This window comes from Salpingoeca rosetta (genome assembly GCF_000188695.1).
Source record: "Salpingoeca rosetta unplaced genomic scaffold supercont1.39, whole genome shotgun sequence".
Classification (NCBI taxonomy): Eukaryota; class Choanoflagellata; order Craspedida; family Salpingoecidae; genus Salpingoeca; species Salpingoeca rosetta.
Window position 1 is genome coordinate 11,723 of NW_004754895.1, and position 26,190 is coordinate 37,912.

A 26,190-nucleotide genomic window follows, 5' to 3' on the forward strand; every position below is an offset into this window, starting at 1 on the left:
GCATGAACATCAATCCCGGCAACCTGTTCCGGCAAACCCGTTCCCACAGGTGATCCCAACACACACACATGCACACACATCCACACACACATCCACACACACTCAGCTCATACGTGACTGCTGTTGCACCTTGCCTCGTCAGGCCCATGCGTGCCTGTCTGCAGCGACAAAGGAGTTGCCGTTCTGCAACACGAGTCTGTCCATCGGTGCGCGCCTCGACGACCTCATTGGACGCCTCAGTCTTCAGGAGAAGGCCGGTCTCATTGGCCCTGATCCCGTCACCAGCCCATGCGCCTTCCTCAACTACGGGCGTCAAGAGGTGGGAAAGGACATTCAGCACCCACGCAGTGACTTGTGACTCTCCCTGCTTGTGTTTCCCTCCCCGCTTCTTCGTGCCACAACCACATCAACCGCCACCACCACTGCTCACACAGCAACACCACCTCCCTCTTCATGCTCGCACATGTGTGTGTGCATGGATGCAGGCTTGATATCCCGCCGTATCTGTATCTGGTGGAGACGAACACGGCCGTTGCCTTTGCGTGCATCATCAGCCAGGACATGTGTGCCACAACCTTCATTGGCCCCACAGGTCTTGCCGCAGCCTTCAACCGAGTGTGTGTGTGTGTGTGTGTGTGTGTGTGTGTGTGTGTGTGTGTGTGTGTGTTTGTGTGTGTGTGTGTGTGTGTGTGTGTGTGTGTGTGTGCCTACGCCTGCTCTATCGGCTTCTCCTTGATCAAAGCTCCGGTCATTCATTCCCTCCCTCCTCGTCCCACCACCACCGGTCCTTTGCTTCCAGGTCATATCCACGGAGATACGCGCCTTCAACAATCTCAACTGGCACAGAAGCGGCGGCGTCTTGAAGAAGATCGTACTCGCAGGTGCCCCCTTCATCACGTGTTGCTGATGCTGGTGCACACCACACCCATGCGATCATTCCACCACTGTTACACGCATGCCCCCAATCCCCTTCACACTCACCCACTCACTCAACCACTCACTCACTTTGCAGACCCACCTCCTCGCCTTCACTGCACCCCTCTCAACCTCTAGGACTCCTTCTTGAGCGGCGAGAATGCTGCTGACGTGACGGGCTGCCATGACGGTCCAGACAAGAAGTACGAAGAAAAATGGCAGCAGGTACGCACACGCATCCAACTCCACATATGCGTGTATGCAAACGCCCACAACCGTGTCAGCGACGCTGTTTCATTTGCACACTTGATGGCGGTCGTGTCATTCACACTGCTGTCACCGCTCCATCGCATTTAGGTCTCAGGCACATTGACGCGTACTCGGTCGAGACAAGCCACATGGCATTCAACGGGAACATCTCCACGTTTGACCTCTGGGACACCGAGGTATGTGTGTGTGTGTGTGTGTGTGTGTGTGTGTGTGTGTGTGTGTGTGTGTGTGTGTGTCTGTGTGTGTGTGTGTGTGTCTGTGTCTGTGTGTGTGTGTGTCTGTGTGTCTGTGTCTGTGTGTCGGCTCGTGTACCTCCCATCAACATTTCTTGTGAGTTCGTCCACGCCACCAGACCTGCCACATCCCCTCACCTCCCACTTCCTTATGTTCATCCCGCTCCCCTCTGCCATGTGTCTCATATGCAGTGCAAGCAAAGGCGCTCGCTGCCATGTGTTCGAACGCCAGCATCAACGGCGTGCCCTCTCCGTGTGCACACAACAAGCTGCTCAACGACGTCGTGCGCAGACAGTGGAAGCGTGACATGGTGATGATTGGAACAGACTGCGGTGCGATTCGCAAACATGGCCAACGCCAACAAGTACGCCCACGACTCCCGTCGATGCCGTCGCGAAGACGCTGAACGGTGGCTCTGATACGGAGCTCAAAGAGACATACTGCACCACAAACGGCTACTTGGAGCAGGCTGTGCAGCACAACCGCATGACAATCAACACGGTGAACAACGCCGTGCGGTGGATGAAAGATCGCTTCATCACGAGCCAATGGTACGTTGACTTGTGCTGGCTTTGTGTGTGTGTGTGTGTGTGTGTGTGTGTGTGTGTGTGTGTGTGTGTGTGTGTGTGTGTGTGTGTGTGTGTGTGTGTGTGCTTGTCCTCAAAGTCTCTTTTGAGTTTTGTGTCCTTGAGAAGATGAAGCGGTGCACGGTTCCTCAACACCTCACAACAGTGTTGCCATTGCCTCTCACCCCATCCTCCCATCCTCCCCTCCATTCCCACACTCTTCCTCACCAGGCATCGATGAGTGCACGGCCTGCGGACGCAACCCTCACCTCCAATAACGGCCGCTGCATCAGCGAGTGCCCCGACGGCGGGCATGAGCTCGGCAACGCGTGTGCTGAGTACCACTTCACGCGTGCGCCAAGTGTCACCCCACCAGACGCCACCGACTGCCTCCTGTGTGACGGCAACCTTAACAGTCGTGCATTGCCCATTGCCCTCTCAACTACTACGCCAAGGACCACCGCTGCGTGCCATGCACCACGTGCGGCATGGGTACCTGGGCCTCCACCCCATGCTCCGCGTCCTCCGACGCCGTCTGCTCCCCCTGGACCGAGTGCAAGCCGGGCCAGAAGGAGTCTGTCTCTGGCAACGCCGTGCGCGACCGTGCATGCGTGAGCTGCACCCTTTGGCATGGAGTACCAACCTCTGCCGGACCGCGCCTCGTGCTTACCCACCAGTGCGTGCGAGGAGCCCTTCATCGAGACCATCCCGCCCACGCTCACCACAGACTGCCTGTGCTCCTGCGACACACTCACCTGCAACAAGCTCATCACGCAGCTGTTTGAGGAGATGGTGTGCGCCGACCCCACGGACGAGCAGCTCGACGTCGTGCTTGACGTGCTGCTCCAACCAGGCGAGGATGGCATCCGCGACACCATTTGCCAGATGGATGCCGACGAGGCACGCCGCTCCTGCACAGGCTGCACAGACACGTGCGAGTGCAGCGCAGGCTTCATCCTTGTCTACGACGCCGACTCGGCCGACTGTCGACCATGCGACGGCGTGACGGAGTTCTCCGCATCCATTGGCGGCAGCAAGTGCGGGCCCGTTGAGGAGTGCGAGCGCGGCCAGGAGGAGATCTCCGCGCCAACCCACTACTCCTCGGACCGCGTGCGCCGCGACTGCCCGGCCGGCGCCATCGACTCGGACAGTGACGGCTCCACGGGTTGACACATGTGCCCCACCGGCCAGTACACGGAGGTGGGCTCCCACAGCTCCTGCTCCAGCTTCACCTGCCGCACCGGCTCCCACCACCACGACAGCGACCCTGCCACCACGTGCAAGGACGTCACGGAGTGCGCGCCCGGGGTTTGAGGAGGTGCAGGCCATGACACTCCTCATCAGCGACCGTGTCTGCGACGAGTGCCCGGAGGGCACGTACAAGGCTGTCTCTGGCCAGCCAGGGCGTGCCCTGCCTCCCCGTCACCACGTGCGATGCCGGCGAGGAGGAGACGGCCGAGTCCACCCCAACGAGCGACCGCGTGCGCAGCCAGTGTGAGCTTGATGCCACCTTCAAGCCCGTCGACGGCCAGGCCGAGTCATGCCGCCCCGTCACGCAGTGCGGTCCAGATGAGGAAGAGATATTCGCTTTGTGAACCCACACGCCAGCACGACCGCCCCTGCCGCAAGTACGTCCAGGACACGTGCGTGGGCGTGACGCGTTGCACTGCCTGGGTGTACATTTCCACGCACGGCCGTGAGCGAGTGCGAGTTTGGCACCTTCCAGAGCCAGGTGCCCACGCTCGACTCTGACCGCGAGTACGCTGGAGTGCTCCGAGTGCCCAAGCGGCCGCTACGAGATTCACGCCTGCTCTGCGCTGGAGGACGTGCAGTGCGCCGGCTGCTCAGCGTGCCCGCCAAACACATACATCCTGCGCGCCTGCGACTCGGAGAACGACGTGTCGCGCCAGCAGTGCAGCACATGCTCTGATGAGCAGTACCGCAGCGCGCCATGCACCGCCACCAGCGACGACACGGGGTGCACGACGCTCGACGTGTGCGACCAGGACCAGTTCTCGAGTTTGAGCTGTTCCCCGCCCCCACGCCTACCACGGACCACAACTGCCGCGACCTGACCCAGTGCAACCCGTCGACGGAGTACGAGCGCACCGCCTGTGCCACCTCATCGCCAAGTGCGACCCTGGCGAGCAGCGCATGCGTGCGCCCACCTCAACCTCCGATGCCAAGTGCGAGCCGTGCCCCATCGGCAGCACCGACCACGACCGCAACCCGCTCACTGCCTGCCAGCCGTGGCCCTACGGCCACTATGTGCCGGCGGGCTCCATCGGCTCCTGCGAGCAGTTCCTATGCCCGGCCGGCACCGCCGACCTGGACTGCAACGCCAGCACATACCGTGCACGCCGTGCCAGGTTGGCGTGGACTTTGCCGCGCTCTCTGGCCAGCGTGATTGCACACCTGTGACGGAGTGCGACCTCGACTACGAGGAAGTGGTGCGCCCTCCCATGCGCCCCACCATCTTCACGGACCGCCAGTACCGCCGCTGCATCGAGGCCCTGTTCTACCGCGACAGCAACACGGACTTCTGCACGCGCGTGTCTCGCCCTGCGAACCTCGCTCGTTTGAGACAGCCGCACCCACCATCAGCACGGACCGCGAGTGCCAGATGGGCCGCACGTGCCCCAACAACACCACGTTCATCTCGCGCCCGCTCACGCCCACGCAGAACTACAGGCATCTGCTCACTGTGGACGCAGTGCCTGTCAAACAATGTACGAGCTCGTTTCGCCGTCGCTGGTCAACGCCCGCGAGTGCCAGCGCGTGCGCACTCGTGCCAGGATACGGAGTACGAGGTGTCGGCGCCCACGGCCACGACGGACCGCCCCTGCGCCACCATCAGCGGAACAGTTTGAAGTGCTCCTACCGTGCGTGTGTACCCGCGTACTCTGTCTCGCTCATCTTTGATGCCAAGTTCAACGCCCTTGTCGGCACGCAGTCGGGTCGCGAGGCGTTTGAGGTCGCACTGGTGCAGTCCATCAACACGACGCAGGACGCGTCGCAGATTGATTGTGCGCATCGACCTGCGCCAGGGGTCCATCATCGCCACCGTCGCCTCCCTCAACGAGGGCTTTACGCGCTCCTCTTCAGCCGATCCGTCTCTGGCGACGTCACCGTCATGGGCTCCACCGCATCGCCGTGCGAGGCCGACGCGTTCCTGGACAATTCGTCCCTTTGATTGCACGCGTGCACACGCGATTCGACCCATCACACACAGCAACTGCTGGGGGCCTCACACGCACGCACGCGCGCTTGCCAGTTCTCGTGGACGCCGCATTGCCCCACCAGGACATCCACAGCAGCCACGATCATTGCACCTGTTGTGATCGAGTGCTGCCAGCACATGCCACCTTCACCTCCCACATCTTCATCATCATCCCAGCACTGCTGCCACCACCCACCACTGACAACGACAGCAACGAGCTCAAGGCATCGGATGCTGTTGGCTCTTGGACCACCATGGTGTTGTTGGGAGAGACGTCAGCAGCAGTGGTGGTGTGGTGGTGGTGCACGCCATTGCAACAGCAACGACAGCTGATGTGGTGGTGGTGGTGGTGGTGGTGATTGTGTTTGCATTCCTCACTAGTTCCAGCAACAGCAAGGAAGTGGGCACTGTGCTTCTGGTGGGCACGCGTGTACTGGCTGTTGTTGGTGCCACCGCTGGCAGCAGCAGCTGCTGCGATGAGCGACAACGACAGTGAAGAAGGAGGTGGATGTATGTGGGGTGCATGGCACGCAGCGACTCTTCCTTCCTTTGTGGCTGGCTGTGCAATTGCATGTGCGCACATCGATGACGGCGATGACGAGACGGCTGCCAATCAAATCACTTCCCATCTGAAGAGCCACCGCGTCGTGGCTGGTGCACGCGTGCATCTCTTTCTTCCTGCAGGTCGACCATCGACAGAGCAGCGTTGCAGTGTGTCATGCGGTGTTTGATGATGCGTCGTTGTTGTTGCCACTGCGTTGGCTGTTTGTTCACATGCACGCCGTGCATACTCAATTTCCTTCCTTCCTCCCTGCCTTCCTTCTTGCTGTTCTCTCTGCTCTGCCACTCTCCCTTGCCAGTGTTGTGTGTTTGGTTGTTGATTGCCGTGTTGCGGTGATTCCATCTTGCATGTTCAATCGTTTCCCAACAACAATACATGGGGGACAGAGCCAAGACATGAAGAAACGACAACAGCCCTCAAACGGGCACACAGTCAACACCAACATGCACATGTCCCACCACGTCACCTTCTATCCAAGCAAGAGAGGACAGCAGAAACAGAACACAGCGCTGCTCAAGACAACAGCCACATCGCATGGTGCCACTTGCAGTGCAGCCAACCAGCTAAATGCAAGGTGGCCTGCACCAACAACAACGACAACAAGGCCGCAGGCATCCACCAGCCACCACTGTGTGTCAGGGTGCTGCAGGGCAAAGAAGACACACAAAGCGGGTCAGTCCATGGCGCTATTGTTGTTGTTGCTGTACTTGAACGCCTCGCACCAGTCCTTCGAGCAAGTCCCTCCAGTGTCAGCTGCACTTGGTTGCCGTCCTTGTTAGCTGGTGGTGCTGTTGTCGTTTGCACCGTGTCTCGCGGATGGCCTGTGTGATGAAGCAGAACGCGTCCAGCACCACCACGATGGTGTCAGGTGAAAGAAGTCGACGCTGCTGTGCACGTCCATCAAACCTGCTTGTGTGGTTCACAACACAAATCCACGCACGCGCAAGGCAGTACCAGCAAGAGTGAGTGAGTGAGGTGTGTGTGTGTGCATCAACGCAGGTGATGTGGAGAACACACACGAGGGAGCTGCGTGCAGGCCATCACATGGAAGCAAATGATCATCAGAAGGCAAAACACGTGTGGACTCACTCACAAGCAAGGATGCCGCTGCCACTTGTCACTGACATGGTCTCCTCATGCATCGACGATGCCGTCGCCAGCCAGTTTGCCCGCTAGCCAGCTTTCAGTCAGGAAGGGAGTGTCCAACATCGTCGTGAGGGGCAGCAGGCTAAGGAGGATCTTGCACGGCTCTTCTCATGCGATTCACACCACCACCTCCTCCTCCTTGTCGTTCTCAGCCCATGCTGCTGCTGCTGCTGTGTTGGCGAGCAAAGAGGGGGAGATGGCTATTCATTCTGGTCGCCACCATATCGGCGGGCGTAGCCACTGCCGCTGATCCATGCATGGGGTGCAATGGTGGCTGATGGTTGTTTTGAGTGAGATTTGAGTGTGGGTTGGAGAGGGAAGGGGGGAGACACGGGTTGAGGGGACGGAGGAAGGAAGCAGGAGGGAAGGAAGGGAAATGGTGCTGTGGGTCGGTGGAGGTTGTGCAGTCACACACCAGTCAGTGGGAGAGAGAAGGAGAAGAGAAGGGAAGGAAAGGAAGTGGTGCACACTTCTGTACTTGGCATGGAGCAGCGCTTCCACCAAGGCAGAGTAGAGCAGAGAGGAGGGGAGAGGGGAGAGGAGAGAGGAGGCACTCTGGCACTGCAGCACAATCAAACTCGTCCACTGGCTGGTTGGCTGGCTGGTTTGTTGAGAGTGGTGGTCGTTGTGGTTGTTTTGTTTGCTGCACACAGCAAGCAAGCAAGAAGCAGCAAGCAGCAACAAGAAGGGAAAAACAAACAAAGGAGAAGAAGGAAAGGACAGCTGGCCGGCTGCTTTGTGGAGGAAGATATGGGGAATTTTCGTGGCTGCGCGAGAGGAGGAGGGATGGTGGAAGTCTTGATGTACTTTTCGTGGGGTGCGGAGTGTTTGTGGGGGAAACGCCCCAAGAAAGACACACAGCAAGCAACAGCAGAAGAGAAGGGAAGAAGCAAGCACTGCAAGCAGGCGTGTGTGGGTTGTTTTGGTTTGTGGTGTGTCCTCTCCAACTCCATTCTGCGTCGTTCCCAGTCACAGCAGAGGTCACAGCACCCCAGTCACACAAGCACCAAACAAGCAAGCAAGCGAGAGGAGCAGACAAGCAACAGAAGAGAGGAGCAGACAGAAGAGCAGACAAACAGCGAGGCAGAGAGGGGGAAGAGAAGACCCGTACGCTCCACCTTCAACTCAGCAGGAGCAACAGCCAGCTATGTCCGGCGGAGAGAAGAGGGCGAGGGAGGAGGTGGAGACCTTGCTGGCGCAGACGAAATTGCTAGCGTGGAGGGAGAAATCGGTGAAGGACAAGATCAGGGCCATCGCCAACAACATGTGTGGGAAGGAAGTGGAGTAAGTGAATACCAAAACGGCCATTGCTGTGTTGGAGTACAGCGTGCACCCTGCATGGTCTGCTCTCTGCTTGTCTTGTTGCTATGCTTGTCGTGTACTTCAACCACGATCGCCATAGCCGTCTGTGACGTATGGCCTGCTTGTCTCTTGCTTTCGGCATATGTTGACTGGCAGCTTTTATGGGGCTGGCCTCGGCGACAGTGGGGTGAAGGCGGTGGCACAGGCGCTCAAGGACAACACCTGCCTCAACAAGCTTGAGTACGTGGTGATGTGGGACTGCGCGTGGCATGCAGTTTTGGTTGAGCTGTCTAGCTGTTAATGCTGGTTCTTGACCATCCTCTTCTCTTCTTTGTGTGCTCATGGCACGTGCTTTGACCCCCCCCCCCTTCCGTGTTGACAGCCTGAACTACAATGCCATCAGCGATGCAGGCGCTTCAGCATTGGCGGAGATGCTGAAGCACAACGCGACCATGCCAACACTCTAGTGAGTGTGAACACACGTGCACATATGGTTGGACATGGGCTGCGTCATGTTGCATGTTGATGACGTGCTGTTCTGTGGGTGTGCGCATGCGCGTGTGATGTGTGGTGGGTGAGTTCAATGACTGTGTTGCCACCTACAGCGATCATCACGCACTCACGCTTCCTCGCCCATGTGGCATCATAACCCTGCGTGGCATCATACCACCTTAACAGCCTGCACAACAATTCCATCGGCGGCAAAGGCGCTGTGGCGTTGGCGGAGATGCTGAAGCACAACACGACCATGACATCACTTATGTGAGTGTGCACACACATGTATATATGAATGGAAATGCGCTGCGTCACTGGCGTTGCACCTTGTCACGTGTTGTGGGTGTGCGCATGCGCATGCGCGGTGGGTGGGTTCAACGACTGTTGCCACACCACGTGAATCGTCACGCATTCACTCTTGCTCACCCATGTGACATCTTTGCCCTGTGTGGCATGATATCACATTGACAGCCTGGGAATCAACCCCATTGGCGATGAGGGCGCTGTGGCGTTGGCGGAGGTGCTGAAACACAACACGACCATGACAACACTCGGGTGAGTGTGAACACACATTCATGTGTGGATGGAAATGGGCTGCCTCACTGCCTGTTGCACAATGCGCCGTGCTGTGGATGTGCGCATGCACATGTGTGGTGGGGTGAACTCAACAGCTGCTTACCACCCCATATTCTTGGCACCCAGTCACCACTCCTCGTCACCATCGAGTATGCTGACATCAATCACCCACTCCTCTTCTCTCTTGTGTGCACAGTCTAGGACAAAACTCCATCGGCGACCCCGGCGCCGTGGCGTTGGCAGAAATGCTGAAGCACAACACGGCTCTCGACATACTCTCGTGAGTGGAAGAACCGTGTGGTGCAGTGCCTCTGTCGTTGTTCCTGGAGGACCCATGAACTAATCGAAGCACAGCCAGCCATGCACAACGCTTCTGCTGGGTGCTTGTTGCGCAAAGCAATGCCCCCCCCCCCAAAATCCATCAAGCACTGTGACATGCGTGCTGCCATATATCTTGTGCAACTGTCATTGCCCTTGTGCCATTGCAACTCAAAGTTGTACGCACGTGATTCATCCACAACCCACGTTCATCCATGACACTGATCCTTGTTGCTTTTCCCTCACTTCCCGTTTCCTCTCCCCGTGCTTGCGTTCTCTTCCCACATGTACTGCTGGCCACTTGCAGCTTGAGAAAGAACTCCATCACCCCAGCTGGCGGTGCGGCGCTGGGAGCCGCCCTGGACCAGAATCGCACGCTGAAACGGCTCTGGTTGGTTGATTGTGGTGTGGTGCACTTACCTGATGCACGTTTGTGTCTCGTTGTGGGCAATGTGATTCATCACCACTCTGAGTACATGCCACAACACACGCTGCTCCCTGCTTGCCTTGCATTTCTCCAAAACCACTAGCCCTCCTGACCCACGCACCACACTTGCTCCCTCCCCCTCAACCAACACACATCCCCCACGTGTCCCCATGTTCAGGGTTTGCAAGAACTCCCCCGCCACTGCTCGCGCCTTTGGTGCCGCGCTGCCCGTCGACCGCGAGATCGACACAGGCGACTGGTCAGTCCTCGCGTGCCCTTCCCTTCTTGTCATGCGCTTTCTCTCTTCTCTCAACCCTTCTCCTCTCACATTCTGCGTGATGCTTGCGTCTCATCTTATGTGGAATCACAGGCCCTTCGACGATGAGGGCAAGGCCGCTTTCAATGAAGCCCGCGAGGCGAAGAAGAAGAAGCAACACGACACTACCCACGGCGACCAAGCAGACCAGCGACAGGGTGCAGCTGCAGACAACGAGCAGCAACCGCACGAGTACATGCTCACTGCCTGCAAGGCCGGCAATGTCGCAGCCGTCACCTCCCTCGTTGAACAGGACCACGCAGATGTAGACCAACAAGATGAACAGGTGCGTGTGCATATGTGTGCTCGTGCTTGTGAAGCGGGTGGTGCATTCGTGCAGCGAGCTGTGTGTATGTTGCCAGGAATTCTCACCACTTGCCCTACTTCCCCACTCCCATCGTCCACGACCCAACCACAGGGCGACACGCCGCTACATGTTGCCTGCAGGCACAACCAGCCCGCCATTGTTAAGCTGCTCCTCGAGAAGGGCGCGGATGCTTCCGTCAAGAACAAGCAGGTGAGATTCTTTTCGTGTGTCAAGTTCGGTGGTGTGGCACTGCTTACTGGTCTGTGTTCTTCCCTCCCCTCATCACATTCTGCCATATCTTCACACTGGCAGGGAGAAACTCCTCACTATGTAGCAACGGCCAGTGGCCACACTGCCATCACCAGCATCGAGGGGCTCAACCCAGGCAGCCAGCAGCAGCAGCAGAACACAAAAGACCCACGTGCGTCCACCCCTTCCACCAAACCCAAGCAAGAAATTACAGCAGCGTCAGACGTGAGTGATCAGAGATGGTACAACGCATGTGCATGTGTGCATCCCATTGTACAAATTTTGATCACCGGTATGATCTGCTTCCCCAACATGATGACGCGCGCTCACTCACACCATCATCACCATGACCACCACCGCCGCCGCCACGTCATCATCACCAGCCCGAGCAGGGGCGCAAGGAGCGCCTCCAGCAGCACATGCGGGAGATCATTGCGCGCTTCAACGCGACCATGGCTAGCAGGGCCAAGCTCATCTTCATTGGCCAAGGGCGCGCCGGCAAAACCAGCACGTTTCACTCGCTCATGGGTCACATGTTCAACAAACACGAGCACTCCACGCATGGCGCCGCCACAACTGACCTCGCCGTTATCGTCGAGTCCATGGACGTTCACGACTGGCAGGTGTGTACCCTTGTCTGGTGCGAGCATGTGATGTGTGCGACGCCTGGGTGTGAAAAGAGGTGGTGGTTGACACGATCATCCCCTCACTCACACACACACACACACACACACACACACACACACACACACACACACACACACACACACACACACACACACACACACACACACAACCTTTGCAGGAGCTGGATGCGGAGATCTCGGAGTTGATGCGCAGCCTCTGCGGCACGGCGCTGGTGCAGGAATCTGGCGTGGACTTGCAGATGAAGCAGGCGATGATGAAGGCGAAGGCCGACTTGGAGAGCCGCGTTGCCCAGCACCAGCACCAACAGCGGCAACAAGAAGCCGAGAAGGCAGAGAAGGCGACGGGTTCAAAGTCGAAGAAGGAGCAGTTACAGAATGCGAAGGAGACGCGGTCACGGCCATCCTCCCGCACGTCGCCAGCGACTGTCCCAAAGCCCAGCAAGCCGTCTCACATGTGTGCGTCTGCACCCAAGAAGCAGACCACCCTAAACCCTTCCAGCCAAAGTGATGCTGCTGCGCGTGACAACAGCACCACTGCCACAACCGGCATGTCTGCGGAGGAAATGGAGAAAGCGATCAAAGAGTTCAACGTGGACGCCGTCATGGGCGAGGGCAAAGCGCGCGTCACGTTCAAGGTGTTTGACCTGGGCGGCCAGTCCACCTTCTACATCTTCCACCCTTTCTTCCTCACCAAGTGAGCCACTGTGTGTGTGTGTGTGTGTGTGTGTGTGTGTGTGTGTGTGTGTGTGTGTGTGTGTGTGTGTGTTGGCCTCCTCACTCACTCACCCCAATATATTCCAACCCCCCCCCCCACCACACATACAACCCACACCAGGTACGCGGTGTACCTGCTGGTGTTCTCCATGGAGGACCTGTTGCACCAAGACGAGAGCAAGCGGACCGAGACGTGGGAGTTTATGGAGCACTGGCTCTCCTCCCTCCACCTCCACGCAAAGGGCGCACCCGTCCTCATCGTCGGCACCTTCGCTGATGTGGTTAGTCAGCGGAAACAGCACGAGAACATCTCGCGTGGCATCTACAGCCGCCTGCGCCACAACCCCGCTTTCCCTGGCGTCATCCACAACGAAAAGCATGGTCTGTGGTTCTGGCCCGTCGACAACACCCAGTCCATCCATGATCCCATGATCCAGGACCTGCGCCAGACCATCTCCTCCACAGCACTGGCGCAGGAGTACGTGAGCCAGGAGGTGGCTGTGCCGTACCTCCACCTCTATGACAAGCTCAATGCCATCGCCCGCGACGAGAAGCGACCGCTGCTGACGTTTGACGAGGTGGTGGAGATTGCGCACACGTGTGGGCTGCGCACACGCCAGGAGACGAAGGCCTGCCTCCAGTTCCTGCACCTGTACTCCATGGTATTGTACTACGACAGCGTGCCTGGCATGGACGACTATGTGATCCTGAGCCCGCAGTGGGCGGTGGACACGATGACCCGCGTCATCCGAAACTTTGATCTGCATCACGATGTGCGGGATGGCGAGGCGAGGGCCGTTGGTGCGCAGCTGTGGGACGACCTGGTTGACCGCGGCATCCTGCACCGTCGCCTGCTGGATGTGCTGTGGAAGGACTTGGAAGGTGGCACGATTGAGCCCTTCCTCCAACTCATGATGGAGTACGGGTTGTGTGTCGACTACACGGCACCAATGGTGCGGCTGTCCAGCCCTCAACAGCAGCAGCACCACCACCAACAATTCCTTGTCCCAGCCATCCTGCCGATGACGCTGGAGGATGAACAGGCGTCGTCGTCGGTGACTCTGAGCACGGCAGCAGCACAGCAGGCCAATCCATACGCTGGATATGAGGAGAAGACAGCCTACGTCGCCTTCAGCCTGAGGGAGTTCAAGAGGGGTGTAAGCGCCAAGATTGCAGACACGCAGCAAGCCTCCTTCCTGCCAGAGGGCCTGTTCCCGATGGTTCTGGCACGCGTGATGGCACACATGCAGCATGGTGCAACGGAACCGCCCATGTTGAGCCGGACAGACGCCGTAATCTTCATGGACGTGGCTGAGATCGAATTACAGCTCGTGCCGGCTGTTGGCGGCATCAAGATCAAGGTCATGACTGCACGTCCTCGCACGCTGCTGCACATGCTGTACGACACCATCACAACAGCTGTCACGCAGCGCTACCCCGAGCTCAAGGCCACGTTGTTGCTGCCATTCAATGACACCAGACTGCTGTTCTTCGAGGACGTGCACACCCATCACATGAACAAGAAAGCGCTTCGCGTTGGCCGCTCACAGCTGCTGTCACCAGGGGATCTGGTCGCCAAGTATGGTCCACTCTTGCCAGTTATGGGTCAGCAGGGCAAATACGATGCCTTCATCAGCTACAGGTGGGACTTGTGTGTGCGTGTGTGTATGTGTGTATGTGTGTATGGTGCGAACTGGGCGTCTTTCCTTCCCGCTCTCTTCCTTTCTGATTTCGACATTCAACCACCACGTCACAGGCAACGCGGCAACCGGGGTTTGGTGATGACATTGTACCCAAAGTTGGAGCAGCACGGACTGGTAACCTTTGTGGACGCCAACAACTTGGAGACAGGCGTCAACTTCAAGCACGCGTGCATGACAGCCCTGCACAACAGTGCTGTCGCCTGCCCCGTCGTCTCCGTCGGTGCCATCCATCAGATGCGCTCGCTCGGCCACACTGACACGTGCGACAACGTGCTGTTGGAGTGGATGGCGATGCTGGAGCTGCAGCAGCTTGCTCGCCAGCATCCAGACAACATCCGCCTTCGCCGCATCGTCCCGCTCTTCGTTGGCAGTGGCTGGCACGACAGCAACCACCATGTTATGAGCGCGGCGGAAGTGAGCGAGTACGACTCGTTTGACCGCCTGAAGCGGCTGGCAACGAAGTTGCCGGATGTTGTGAGCAAGGAGACGGCGTCAGCGCTGGACCAGTTCTTTTCCCAGGTGCTGCGCCTGCCACCGCCACAGCGGCACAAGAGCGTGCGCAAAGTGGTGCTGTCGCTGTTTGACATTGACGCAGTGATTGCGGTGGATGCCGGCGTGGACCGCACGTCGCAGCTGCGCGACATTGCAGAGAAGGTGCGCCAGGTCATCGTCTCCGCGAGGAGCGAGGAGCATGCAGTGAAGGGACCAGCAGCCGCGCGGCGATCCACGCAGGTATGGTGTGTGAGTTCGTGCAGACATGCACCCATGCACCCATGCACCCATGATCCACTCCTTCCCCTCTTCCGCTTGGCACGCGTGCTCACTCCACCCCTCTAACTTGTCTGCCGTGCAGTCATCTTCCTCGATCTCCACTGCCACGGCCCGTTCGACGCCACCACCTGCAACCCCTTCGTCCCCGTCCTCAAGCGCATTTGAGCCCGAGTTGATTCAATGGCTCAACCGCCGCTCGCTGCTGCCGCATGTCGAAGCAGCGCTGATGGAGCACGGCATTGACACCCTTGAAGATCTGCTTGTGCTGGTTGAGTTGGGCGAGCTCACCCTGGAGATGCTCAAGACCGCCGGTGTGAAGGTTGGCAAAGCGATCAAATTGTTGCGTCTGGCCAAAGAGCAAGCTACCTCGGCCTCACATGCCCTTTCTTGCCTCGCACCATTTTTGTTTTCCTCCAGTGTTCACCTTCTGTGCTTGTGTTCTTTCCTTGTGCTTGTGCTTGCTGTGTTGGTTTCTGTTGCCAGCAGCTGGTATTGAACCATTTACCAGGACGCAAAGCAAAACACAATCAACAGCGTGTCAAGGGCACCACAAGCAAGGAAGCTCCTCCAACACACACACACACACACACACACACACACACACACACACACACACACACACACACACACACACACGCACGCACACACACACACACACACACACACACACACACACACACACACACACACACACACACACACACACACACACACAGAACCGAGCAACGTCACTGCATGCCACAACACCCCTTGCGCACGGGCACATGCTGATCTTCCTCGTCGCCAGGCGAGTCATCGCTGTGCTCTTGCTGGTGTTTGGCTGCTTCGTGAAAGCGTGATGTGGGCCCCGGATCTGCGCCAGGGTCCTGGCTAGCACGTGTCGAAAGGGTCTTTGCAAGGAAGCGAACAAGTAGCTGCTGCTGTGGCGTTGGTGGGGACACTGCGGCGAGGAACCGCACGAGCAGTGACTGAGCCTGTGTGTTGCTGTTGTGGCTGCTGGTGCCGGTGCGTTTGGCGGTGCTGGTAGGGGCGTGTGCTGCAGTCGGGATGGTGACGGGCGTGACGGGCATGCCGTGGGCGAGGGCCATCTGGCGCGACATGGCAGCGTTGTGAGCGGCTTGTTGCGTGCGTGAGTGGTTGGGGCCCAACACGGTGAGGAAGCACTCGAGGGCGAGCTGGAAGTACCCGGCGGCCTTGCCGTGCTCGCCCATCTCGCCAAAGGATCTGCCGATGTTGTTGAGCGTGACCGCCGTCTCCGGGTGGTGTTCACCAAGGAGGGCAATCCTGGTGCCGAGTGCTTTGTTGAGGCAGGCAATGGCGCGGGCGTAGTCGCGGCAGTTGTTGTAGACGTTGCCCAGATCGTTGTACATGGCAGCGGTGTTGGGGTCGCGCTCCCCCACCGCAGCTAGCTGAATGTCGAGGGCCTGCGTAAAGTGGTCGATGGCGCTCGCGTTGTTGCCTTTGTTTGCAGACGCGTTTGCGAGGTTGTTGTGTGCGGCGGCGATGCGAGGATCGCGGGCGGGCAGCAGCTCGCGGCGGAGCTGCAGCACAATGCTGTGGTGCTCGAGGGCACGGTCAAAGGCGCCTTTGCTGTTGTAGGCGTTGCCCAAGCTGGTGTGAATGGTTGAGGCAAGCAGCTGCTGATCCTTGAGCCCAGACACAACATCCAGGGCCTTGGTCAGGTGCATGATGCCGCGGTCGAGTTCTCCAAACGTCACCATTACCATCCCCGTTTGGTGGCACAGTTGCGCGAACTTCGCGGCAGCCCATGTGTCATCACGGTTGGCGTCCTCACGCTGCTGCTGGTGGGCTGTGACAAAGGCGTCCACGGTGCGGAGACACCAGGCGCGCATGCGGTCCTTCACGGCGCGGTTTAGGGCGGTGAAGCCGACGGTTGATTGGATGGCGCGGAAGATCATGTCCTTGTCCTCCTTCTTCCACGCCTCTGCCTTCTCTGCCTGCACCTCGACAAGCATGTTTGTGACGGCCGTGTGCGTCTCCGTGATGGCGTCCCTGAGGGCGTGGCGCTGCTGCGAGGGAAGGCGGATCTGCAAGTCCACGTCAGCTTGACTGATGCTGCAGAAGATCTCCCACAGACACCATGCACGCGTCAGCGGCACGGGGTCATTCCAGGGCGTCAGGACCAGCAGCACCTTGCCAATCTGCCGAATCGACTTCTTGAATGTCGTGCTCCACCTGCGGTTGTTTTGTTTGGGGGGGGGGGGGGGGGGGTTGAGGATGCGGGAGCGAGTGTTGTTGGAGGATGTCAGGCACAGGTTGGTGATGTGGTTGGGCAAGGGTGAGAGGGAGAGGGAGAGAGAGGGGAGGGGGGTGAGTGAGTGAGTGAGAGTGAGAGAGAGAGAGAGAGAGAGAGAGTGTGTGTGTGTGTGTGAGAGTGTGTGTGAGAGTGAGAGAGAGCGTAGAAGACGAAGCGCGAGAGACGAGACAGTACTTACAAGCACAAACGCACGCACACACACACACACACACACACACACACACACACACACACACACAAACACACACACACACATATACACACGCAAAATGCGTACCAGTCTTGAGGAAGGTTTGCTGTGACGTTGACGTGTTGACTATTGATGAACAAGTCAAACCAAAATTACGTCTTGCTGCTGCCACTCTGCCCTTCCTCAGCAGCAAACTCCAGCAAGGTCGTGAGCACGTCGACAATCTTGTAGCGCCAAGCGTGCGACACAAACACAGTGGCTCGACCAACATTGTCTTTGTTCTCTTCGCGCATCACATCAATGTATGCACACTGGCTGTCTTTGGTTCGAGGCACCACGATCGACGTGCACGCCTCCTGCGTTGTCATCTCCTTGTACGTCTCCGGGAACTGCTGCTGCAAGGTCTGCACGAAGCGCTCGATCGCGCCGCTGCTCACGCCCACCGCCTCCATCGCCGCCATCGCCGCTGCTGCTGTCCTTCCTGTTCGCTGCCAGCAAGCACAACAATAATAGATGGGAAAGAAATGTTTTGGTGAGCGCTGATTGGTCAAATCGGCGAGCTGTTTGGTGGGCGGAAGTTGATGAAGATGAAGATGCACGCTGGTGTCAGTGGTGGTGGCAGTGGCATGAAGGACCACGACTCGCTTCCGCCCCATCGCAGGCTATACACCTTCGATCAGGTATGTGTCTGTGTGTGTGTGTGTGTGTATGTGTGTGTGTGTGTGCGCTGGTGTGTGTTTGTGTGTGTCTGTGTGTGTCTGTGTGTGTCTGTGTCTGTGTCTGTGTGTGTTGCTTTTCCTTGTGCAGCTTCCTTTCCGACCAGTACTGGCTTGTGACCCTCTCGGCCTTGCGCCTGGCCCTAGCCGCAACAGCTCACACGCTGTTCCACCACAAACAACTGCAGATTCCGGTGCATTTGCAGGACAACCCTTACATCTTCACGGGCTACAGAGCGTTTCTCACATACCGGCAATGTCTCATGACGTGTGTGCGCTTGCGTTGAGCGGCATTCACTGTTCCTACTCCTGCCAGCATACCCGTGGTTCCAAGTCCGATGCCCATGAGCCACCGCGCACTCCCATCAGCCCTAATGCACACGCGCTCACATCACCACGCTTGCTGATAGGATATGTGGCTTGCACAATGAGCTGCTCAACATCTGGACACACCTCCTCGGCTTCATTTGGGGCTTCTCTGCGTTTGTGTGGAACAACGCCGTTCTCTTTGCCAAGGATCAGACGCAGCCCATCGTGGACGCGGATGGTGCTCCAACGGATGCCGCCCAACTCGAGACAGATCGCTTTGTCCTCAACGCATATCTCATCTGCGTTCAGGTGTGTGTTTGTGTGTGTGTGTGTGTGCGCATCTGTGTGCGAGAGACTGCACGAATGCTTATCAGCTCAGAACGACTTGCTTGTAAGCTCAGAACGACTCAAAGCACGACCCTGTGTCTCACCCAAGCTGCTGCACGTGCCACATCCCATGAAGGCCTGCTTGCTCGCATCTGGGCTGTTTCATCTGTTTCTGCCGCACATCAGTGAGAAGACGAGCCTGCGCTGGCTGCAGCTTGATCTCCTGGGCATCACCTTTGGCATGCTCGGCTGCTATGTCCCGGGCATCCACTTTGGCTTCTATTGCATGCCGGTGCGTGTGTGCCTGCCTGTGTGTGTGTGTGTGTGTGTGTGTGTGTGTGTGTGTGTGTGTGTGTGTGTGTGTGTGTGTGTGTGTGTATGTTTGTGTATGTGTGTGTGTGTGTGTATGTTTGTGTGTATGTGTGTGTGTGTGTGCGCGTCTGTCTGTGTCTGTGTATGTCTGTGTGTATGTGTGTGTGATTGTATGTCTGTGCGTGTGTGTCTGTGTGCCCTGTGTCCTGCCTGTACTGCCCATACTGCAAAACAGATTCGACACTCCATTGCCCCTGTGCGGCTCATTACATCTCCCATTTGCTCTAGCAGGACGTGCGATGGTTCTACACGGTCGTGTGCGGGTTTATGTTTGTGATCAACCTCCTCATGCAGCTGCACAAGGACTTCCTCTCCCACCGCTGGGCCATGAAGCGCGTTCTCCTCTACGCCTGCACCCTCGGCTTTGGGGTGAGCTACCTATGTTGATGTATGTGTGTGTGTGTGTTTGTGTGTCTGTGTCTGTGTCTGTGTGTGTACGTGTGTTGTTTGTTTGTGTCTGTGTGTGTGTGTGTGTGCGTGTGTTGTTTGTTTGTCGCGATAAAGCCATTTATGTTCATGACCACGCCTTTTCTCACCCTTTTCTCGACCCCCTGCTCACCACATCCCATCCACCCACCAATCCGCCACAGCTGATACCTGTGGTGCACTGGACGACGCTGCCGCACGACGATCCTGAGGAGCTTGGTGTTTTCCTGCCGCGCGTCCTCATATCGTATGCGCTCATGATCATCGGCGTCGCATTCTACATCTCCCGCTTTCCAGAACGCGCATGCCCAGGTGAGGCTGGCTGTGTATGTGTTTGTATGCGCGTGTTTGTGCATCTGTCTGTGTGGGCATGTGTGAGTGTGTGTGACTTTGTGTGTGTCTGTGTGTGACGCTGTGTGTGTGTGTGGTTCTGTGTGTGTGTGTGTGTGCACTCTTGTGCGTCTGTGCACCCTTGCGTGCTTCAGTTTTTATTGTGCTTGGCTCCCACAGCACCCGCTTCACATTTCCAACACCCTCTCGATTGTCCCCCTCACCCCTCATGTCACCCATCACTACCATCTCTCCCACCCCCTCCCAGGATCGTTTGACATCTTCTGCTCGTCACACCAGTGGTGGCACACGTTTGTGCTGCTGGCGTTTGTGTGGTGGTACCGGTCAAGCGTCACCCTCTTTGAATACCGCCAGCAGCACCCCTGCCCGGCACCCTAGTCCAGGCCACACACACACACACACACACACACACACACACACACACACACACACACACACACACACACACACACACACACACACACACACACACACACACATACACACACACACACACACACGCACGCACGCACACACACGCACGCACCACGGTTGTTTTTAGCTTTGCGAGTTCATTCTTTCTCTTCAGCGGTGGCGTGTTGATCACGCACGAACAATAAAGACTCACGTTTACTTGGACCACGGTTACGGTTTTCTGGTGACAATTGTGTGTGTGTGTGTGTGTGTGTGTGTGTGTGATGTGTGTGATGCACCATGTTGCACATGAAAGAACAGACGAGCTTCCAGAAGGGATCCACGAGCCGAGCACATGCCAACATGTCCTGCTGCCCTAATGCTTCATGCTGGTGACGCCGCCGTCGAACTATCGCGTGATGCTGCAGAGAAAACGAAGATGACATGTGAGAACTGTGAGTGCCGCACGCGACAATCCCTATGCGCACACTAAGCACCTTCAAACACACACACACACACACACACACACACACACACACACACACACACACACACACATCTATCACCACCACCACTTACATGGCGAGCGGACGTTGCGGAACTTCTCCACCAGCGCGGCGTAGAGAGAGGGCTGCAATGCAAATGCCACGACACACGCACATGTGTGTGCATGTATGTGAGAAAATCAACCATATCAGAAGCAGCGCAACACAGCGATTCGGCACCTTTCTCCTCGTGCACAGACTTAACGCAATGCACTGCAAACACACCCGACCCCCTGTTCATCGGCGCAATTACCAGGATGCCTGTGCCGCCGCCAGTGCTCGCGTGTTTGCGCGGGGTTCCGCCCGGAGACCGATCACCAGTCGTCTTGCGGAGGCCGAGCCGCGCCTGTCGCCATGAGGAGGCGGGCATCATACATGTCGTGCGTGGTGAGATGGCGGCATGATACCAGTATGATGATACCCCCAGTTGACGAGACACATCACAGCAGGTACAGTGATGAAATGGACACATGCTCATTTCTCACCCGCTGCACGGCGCTGGCTTCGATGCAAGGAACCTTCATTGGCGAGGGCGTCTCGGTCTTGGTCACCGCTGAAAGCAACACACGAAGCACCATGTGTCATGGGTGTGCATGGATGTGAGCACACACATGTACATAGAAGGTAGTTGTGCTGCAAACACGAACGGCAGCACTACAAGGACTGAGTCCATACATGTATGCAGGCACTGCCTGCACTTACGTTTGAGACGCGCAGAGGTGAGCTGGTCCCGTGAGAAGTTCAGAGGCCGGAGCACACCCTGAGATTGCACACACGGCAGCGAACAGTGTGAATTGTGTCACATTGCATGCATGCACGAAAAGAACATATGCACACGCACGCTTGCACACCGATGCAAACACGCACACACGCACACACACGCACACACACACACACACACACACACACACACACGCACACGCACACACACACGCACACACAGACGCGTACCCGCTTCTTGAGGGGGCTGCCAGCCACCTTGACCTTGCTTGCCGACCGCTTAATCTGTGTCGGTGTACTCGGCTGGAGTGTCGGCAGCTTCAGCGGCATGGGTGGGGGTGGCGGTGGTGCAGCTAGTGCTACCGTAGCTGTTGTGGTAGGGGGAAGCGGAGGGGCAGGTGGCGGGGGCACTGGTGCAACTGTGGTTGTCGGTGCAACTGTGGGCTGCGGTGACATGCCTGTACCACGAGAAGTGGTGGTGGTGATGGTTGCTACTGCTGCTGTTGCTGTCGCTGGCAATGGCGCAGGCAGCGGTTCATCGACTCTGTGCGTCACCGCCTCCTTGTATGAGCGCGTGTCGCGTGATTGCGAAATGGTCTGCGTGGACGCCGTCTTGGTTGGTTGGAAGACGGGGGCTGGAATGACGTTGTACCGGCCCCTCCGCGGCGTTGTTGTGGCCGCCTTCTGGACTGCTGCTGTCTGCGTGGCTTGCGTGGCCTTCTTCACCGTGTGTGTCTGCGTTGCATGTGAGCGCGTGCGTCGCGGCTTTGCCAGCGCTGTCCGCAGCAGCCGCTCATCTGTCTGCACGCCCGTATCTGTTGTGGGCACGTCTTCCCGCTGGTTTGCAAGCGCGTCAACCAGAAGACCTTGCAGGCGCTCATTGTGTGCCGTCACCTGTGGTCAACAACAGGTCACCAAAACGCCCGCGTGCATGAATGGCACGAATGCATTGTCATCACACAACGCGACAGCAAGTAGTACAGCAAGGTGCACGCTCACTTGTCTCCGCACACACACACACACACACACACACACACACACACACACACAAAAGTTGAGGAGCGCTAGCTGCTGCACAAACCTCTGAGAGCAAGTCCTCTTTCTCCGCGAGCTCCGCTGCAACACGGCGGTACTCCCGCCTCACAGGGAGAATGGTGTCCAGGATGCCATCGCGAACCTGTCGTGCAACGCAGGTGAAGGCAGAAGCGAGTGCGTGTTTTCGTGTGTGAGTGTGTAGCTGATGTATAACCTCTCTGTAACTTCTTTGCAACCTCAGCGCGATTGAGTGGTGAAAGTTCAGCGCTCAGAATGAGTATGCGCTCACGCCAATGTTTCTTTTACCTCCCCCCCCCCTGCTTCCGCCTCTTCCCTCCTCACCATGGCGATGTGTTGCAGGGCGGAGATCCAGATGGTGGGCTTGCGGCCTTGTGCGGATGAGGACGTGTGGTGGAAAAGGCTGTCTTTGCGAAGCAGGGTCGGCGTCATGACACGGGGAACAGCTGTGATTGTGGCGGTGTCAGCACCACCACGATCAGCAACAGCAACGCTGTTGGACCGGCTGTCGCTTGGTCCCGTGATGGTGTCCATGGAGGATGGGCTTGGTGGCGGGATGGGCGATGGCGACTTTGTGGAGCGGCGTGCAAGACGAATTTGCCGCGCCTTGTGTGCTGCTGGCGTCGCAGGCCCGCGACGGCGTCCGCGACTGTTGCGACGGCGCTTCTTTGTCGAGTGCATGATCCGCGGTGTGTGTGTGTGTATGTATGTGTAGGGGAGGGGGGTGGTTGGTGCTGGTGTGGATAGCAAGTGAGGGTTGGAAGCGAGTGCGTCTGGTCGAAGCGATTGCGAGTGGTGGAAGCGAGTGTGAGTGGAGTGGTGAAAATTTGAAAATGGCGGCGAAGCGTTGAGCTGTCAATTTTGACAGGACGGCTTTGCGTTTGTTGTTGCCAAGAAGACAACAAGCAACGAGTGAGCGATGTGCTGTTGTTGAAGTTGTGAAGCTGCTTGTGTGTCAGAGCAGCTGCTGCCAGCTGTGACGGCGAGATGCGTGTGCTTGATGCTTGAGGAAGGCAGAGGGTGGTGCGTGATGGCTGCGTGTCTTCATGTACAAACTACCTTGCCTTGAGTCGTCTTCACCCCATTCACAACTCGCATTCGTCGGATGATGTGTTTGTTTGTGCAGTGGACCAGACGAAGCGGCCCCTCACCATCCCACCAGACTTTGCCACCTACGCAGAGCAGCACGCAAGGACATACGACGCCGTGTACGGTAAGGTGGTGTGTAGTGTCGTGTGTGTGTGTGTGTGTGTGTGTGTGTGTGCGTGTGTGTGTGTGTGTGTGTGTGTGTGTGTGTGTGTGTGTGTGTGTGTGTGTGCGTGCATCTGACTTGTGCTTTTTGTGAGCACGTGATGTGTGTGTGTGTATGCGTGTGTGTACCCACTATTGTGCTGTGCTAATCTCCATAATCACAGCTCATCGTCTTTCCTTGCGCCCACCCGACCCCCCTTCCGTTTCGGTACTCTTTCTTCATCACTGCAGTCAACGCGCGAGACCTGATCACAATGGCCGTCTCGTCAGGCAGCAAGGTAACAACTCAGACACACTTCACCATCATTCCCGCTCCATGCCGATGTCGTTTTATTTTTCCACTCACGGTCCCGCACCGCCGACTTTTCTTACCCGCTACCCAGATGGGCACGGCGCTGAAGCCGTACGTCGACCGCGGGATGATGGTGCCAGACAATCTCTTTACTAAACTCGTCGTGCAGCGCCTCTGGGAGCAGGATTGCGTTACGCGCGGTTGGGTCCTGGACGGCTTCCCCCTCACTCGCGCACAGGTGTAGTGACGCGCGCGCGCGCGCGTGTGTGATGTGTGTGTGTGTGTGTGTGTGTGTGTGTGTGTGTGTGTGTGTGTGTGTGCATGTGCGTGCATATATATGTGCGCGCCTGAGTCTCTTACACCAAAAAGACACATACAGGCATCCGCACAATTTCCTGCCACAGCTCTACCTGCATGTCCCTCACACGAATCTACGACGCCTTTCCAACCCACAACACACACACACACACACACACACACACACACATGCCAGGCGGAAGGGCTGAGCAAGGCTGGGTTTGTGCCTGGGCTGGCGGTGTTTCTTGATGCTCCGGCGCAGGTGTGCCTTGACCGGTTGACGCTGCGGCGAACAGATCCCATCACAGGCAAGCGGTACCACCTCGCCACGAACCCGCCGCCCAGCCAGGATGTCCTCGACAGACTCAAGCAGGTGCTATGCGCGCGCGCGTGCTCTGTGTGTGTGTGTGTGTGTGTGTGTGTGTGTGTGTGTGTGTGTGTGTGTGTGTGTGCGTGTGTGTGTGTGTGTGTGTGTGTGTGTGTGTGTGTGTGTGTGCTGTGGGTTGTTTCCCTTCATGGTGTCTCTGCTCGTATGCTCTTGTATGGGCTCATTGCCCCACTCGAACCGTCTTCACTGCTAACCCTCGCGTCTCCGCCCACCGCAGCACCCCGACGACGAGCACGATGTTGTGCACCGGCGCATGATGGACGCGCAGGCGTTCCTCAAGGAACTCAAGGACTTTTACAAGAAGGTGCGCCATGTGCGTGTGTGCGTGCGTGTGTGTATGTCTCTGTGTCTGTGTGTGTGTGTGTGTGTGTGTGTGTGTGTGTGTGTGTGTGTGTGTTTGGAGAGCACCATGCTCGTTTCCTAATGTAGCCACCTCCCTCCCCCCTCCACTTCTGGATGTGTATCCTGTGCCAACCTTGTGGTGCTGCAGGGCGTGACCATCGACAGTGCACGGCCGATCGGGGTGAGTTAAGGCGTAAGATGGGGGGGGGGTGTTAGAGGGCGAGCGGATCTGAAAGGGAGAGGTACACACCGTTCATAGCACGCACTCACTCACTCACTCACTCACTCACTCACTCACCGTGCAGGATGTGCTGGCCTCTGTCGAAAGCCATTTGGTCAATCCACGAGAAAGCGCCTGATGTGCCCGACTGCTACTGCTACTGCCACGGCCTTGTTGCTTTGCTCGTCTGTTTCCAATCCGTCTTCCTCTGCACCTGCGATGCTTCTGCGTTCGCTCGCGAGTACACCATCCACGTCGATGCTGATGTGCCGCACATTGATTGAGCCAGACATGTCAGTGTCCCCGAACACAGCACACAATGTGCGCATTCGTGCAATCGTAACTTTCCGCTCAACAACCAGTGAACGGATATGGAGCCAGCGACAAAGAAGGCCAAAGCAGATGATGGTGAGTGGGGCGATCTCACGGTGGTGGTAGTAGGGGTCGATGTCGAGCGTGCTGCGTGCTGCTTGCTGAGCGGCAAGGGTCCGCCCTCTTCTCTCACAACGCACACACGCACACATGCAGGTGGTGAGGGCGGTCGCCTCTGGGGCGGTCGCTTCACGGGTGCCACGGACCCGTTGATGGAAGCCTTCAACGCCAGCATCGGGCTTGACAAGCGCATGTATGCGCAGGACATCCAGGGAAGCGTGGCATACGCCCGCGCCCTGGCAAAGGCCGGCCTCATTACTGCCGAGGAGGAGCGCAGCATCGTCAAGGGCCTGCAGGCCGTCTTGGAGGAGTGGCGCGCCGGAAAGTTCGTCATTGCTGATGGCGACGAAGACATCCACACCGCCAACGAGCGCCGCTTGAAGGAGATCATCGGCGAGCCAGCCGGCAAACTGCACACCGGGCGCAGGTACCCGTGTGCTTGTGTGTGTGTGTGTGTGTGTGTGTGTGTGTGTGTGTGTGTGTGTGTGTGTGTGTGTGTGTGTGTGTGTGTGTGTGTGTGTGTGTGTGTGTGTGTGTGTGTGTGTGTGTG

The 26,190-nt window shown here is 57.7% G+C and overlaps 7 protein-coding genes across 7 annotated transcripts in view; 5 read left to right on the forward strand and 2 right to left on the reverse strand.

Moving 5' to 3' along the window:
- Positions 1 to 6,943, forward strand: part of PTSG_13137 (uncharacterized protein) — a gene marked incomplete at both ends in the record, with an annotated part of 7,482 nt that extends 539 nt beyond the window's left edge. The window contains 20 exons of the mRNA XM_004987911.1: positions 143 to 354; positions 486 to 615; positions 800 to 897; positions 1,068 to 1,140; positions 1,200 to 1,361; positions 1,819 to 1,932; positions 2,217 to 2,348; positions 2,402 to 2,578; positions 2,622 to 3,150; positions 3,330 to 3,543; positions 3,687 to 3,897; positions 4,066 to 4,388; positions 4,412 to 4,537; positions 4,677 to 4,795; positions 5,033 to 5,168; positions 5,417 to 5,479; positions 5,587 to 5,623; positions 5,890 to 5,962; positions 6,200 to 6,515; positions 6,868 to 6,943. Of these exons, the coding sequence (XP_004987968.1) occupies positions 143 to 354; positions 486 to 615; positions 800 to 897; positions 1,068 to 1,140; positions 1,200 to 1,361; positions 1,819 to 1,932; positions 2,217 to 2,348; positions 2,402 to 2,578; positions 2,622 to 3,150; positions 3,330 to 3,543; positions 3,687 to 3,897; positions 4,066 to 4,388; positions 4,412 to 4,537; positions 4,677 to 4,795; positions 5,033 to 5,168; positions 5,417 to 5,479; positions 5,587 to 5,623; positions 5,890 to 5,962; positions 6,200 to 6,515; positions 6,868 to 6,943 (3,321 nt within the window). The remainder of the gene's footprint in view (positions 1 to 142; positions 355 to 485; positions 616 to 799; positions 898 to 1,067; positions 1,141 to 1,199; positions 1,362 to 1,818; positions 1,933 to 2,216; positions 2,349 to 2,401; positions 2,579 to 2,621; positions 3,151 to 3,329; positions 3,544 to 3,686; positions 3,898 to 4,065; positions 4,389 to 4,411; positions 4,538 to 4,676; positions 4,796 to 5,032; positions 5,169 to 5,416; positions 5,480 to 5,586; positions 5,624 to 5,889; positions 5,963 to 6,199; positions 6,516 to 6,867) is intronic.
- A 1,117-nt stretch (positions 6,944 to 8,060) lies between these two features.
- PTSG_11050 (uncharacterized protein) lies at positions 8,061 to 15,234 on the forward strand (the record flags this gene model as incomplete). The annotated part of the gene is made up of 16 exons (XM_004987912.1): positions 8,061 to 8,197; positions 8,372 to 8,455; positions 8,598 to 8,681; positions 8,894 to 8,977; positions 9,182 to 9,265; positions 9,483 to 9,566; positions 9,912 to 9,995; positions 10,210 to 10,294; positions 10,463 to 10,633; positions 10,766 to 10,864; positions 10,967 to 11,128; positions 11,287 to 11,526; positions 11,709 to 12,244; positions 12,386 to 13,906; positions 14,021 to 14,699; positions 14,821 to 15,234. The coding sequence occupies 16 exons, from the start codon at positions 8,061 to 8,063 to the stop codon at positions 15,232 to 15,234; spliced, it is 4,548 nt and encodes a 1,515-aa protein (XP_004987969.1).
- Positions 15,235 to 15,466: 232 nt separating this feature from the next.
- PTSG_11051 (uncharacterized protein) lies at positions 15,467 to 17,711 on the reverse strand (the record flags this gene model as incomplete). Its single annotated transcript, XM_004987913.1, has 3 exons — positions 17,363 to 17,711; positions 17,294 to 17,332; positions 15,467 to 16,934 (listed from the first exon to the last, which is right to left on the reverse strand). Exons 1-3 carry the CDS (start codon positions 17,665 to 17,667, stop codon positions 15,467 to 15,469), a joined length of 1,812 nt encoding a protein of 603 aa, XP_004987970.1. The 5' UTR covers positions 17,668 to 17,711.
- Positions 17,712 to 17,793: 82 nt separating this feature from the next.
- Positions 17,794 to 20,085, forward strand: PTSG_11052 (uncharacterized protein; the record flags this gene model as incomplete). Its single annotated transcript, XM_004987914.1, has 7 exons — positions 17,794 to 17,886; positions 18,129 to 18,190; positions 18,333 to 18,540; positions 18,695 to 18,850; positions 19,162 to 19,299; positions 19,521 to 19,668; positions 19,955 to 20,085. 7 exons carry the CDS (start codon positions 17,794 to 17,796, stop codon positions 20,083 to 20,085), a joined length of 936 nt encoding a protein of 311 aa, XP_004987971.1.
- A 224-nt stretch (positions 20,086 to 20,309) lies between these two features.
- On the reverse strand, positions 20,310 to 23,238 carry PTSG_11053 (uncharacterized protein). Its single transcript, XM_004987915.1, has 8 exons — positions 22,743 to 23,238; positions 22,447 to 22,542; positions 21,597 to 22,259; positions 21,348 to 21,405; positions 21,131 to 21,198; positions 20,899 to 20,991; positions 20,680 to 20,731; positions 20,310 to 20,522 (listed from the first exon to the last, which is right to left on the reverse strand). The coding sequence occupies exons 1-8, from the start codon at positions 23,097 to 23,099 to the stop codon at positions 20,485 to 20,487; spliced, it is 1,425 nt and encodes a 474-aa protein (XP_004987972.1). The 5' UTR covers positions 23,100 to 23,238; the 3' UTR covers positions 20,310 to 20,484.
- A 167-nt stretch (positions 23,239 to 23,405) lies between these two features.
- PTSG_11054 (uncharacterized protein) lies at positions 23,406 to 25,467 on the forward strand (the record flags this gene model as incomplete). Its single annotated transcript, XM_004987916.1, has 8 exons — positions 23,406 to 23,409; positions 23,545 to 23,631; positions 23,901 to 23,947; positions 24,053 to 24,199; positions 24,455 to 24,631; positions 24,864 to 24,950; positions 25,137 to 25,169; positions 25,294 to 25,467. The coding sequence occupies 8 exons, from the start codon at positions 23,406 to 23,408 to the stop codon at positions 25,345 to 25,347; spliced, it is 636 nt and encodes a 211-aa protein (XP_004987973.1). The 3' UTR covers positions 25,348 to 25,467.
- A 78-nt stretch (positions 25,468 to 25,545) lies between these two features.
- PTSG_11055 (plastid argininosuccinate lyase) overlaps positions 25,546 to 26,190 on the forward strand; it is a gene marked incomplete at its 3' end in the record, with an annotated part of 1,157 nt that continues 512 nt past the window's right edge. The window contains exons 1-2 of the mRNA XM_004987917.1: positions 25,546 to 25,616; positions 25,737 to 26,067. Of these exons, the coding sequence (XP_004987974.1) occupies positions 25,580 to 25,616; positions 25,737 to 26,067 (368 nt within the window). The 5' untranslated portion in view covers positions 25,546 to 25,579. The remainder of the gene's footprint in view (positions 25,617 to 25,736; positions 26,068 to 26,190) is intronic.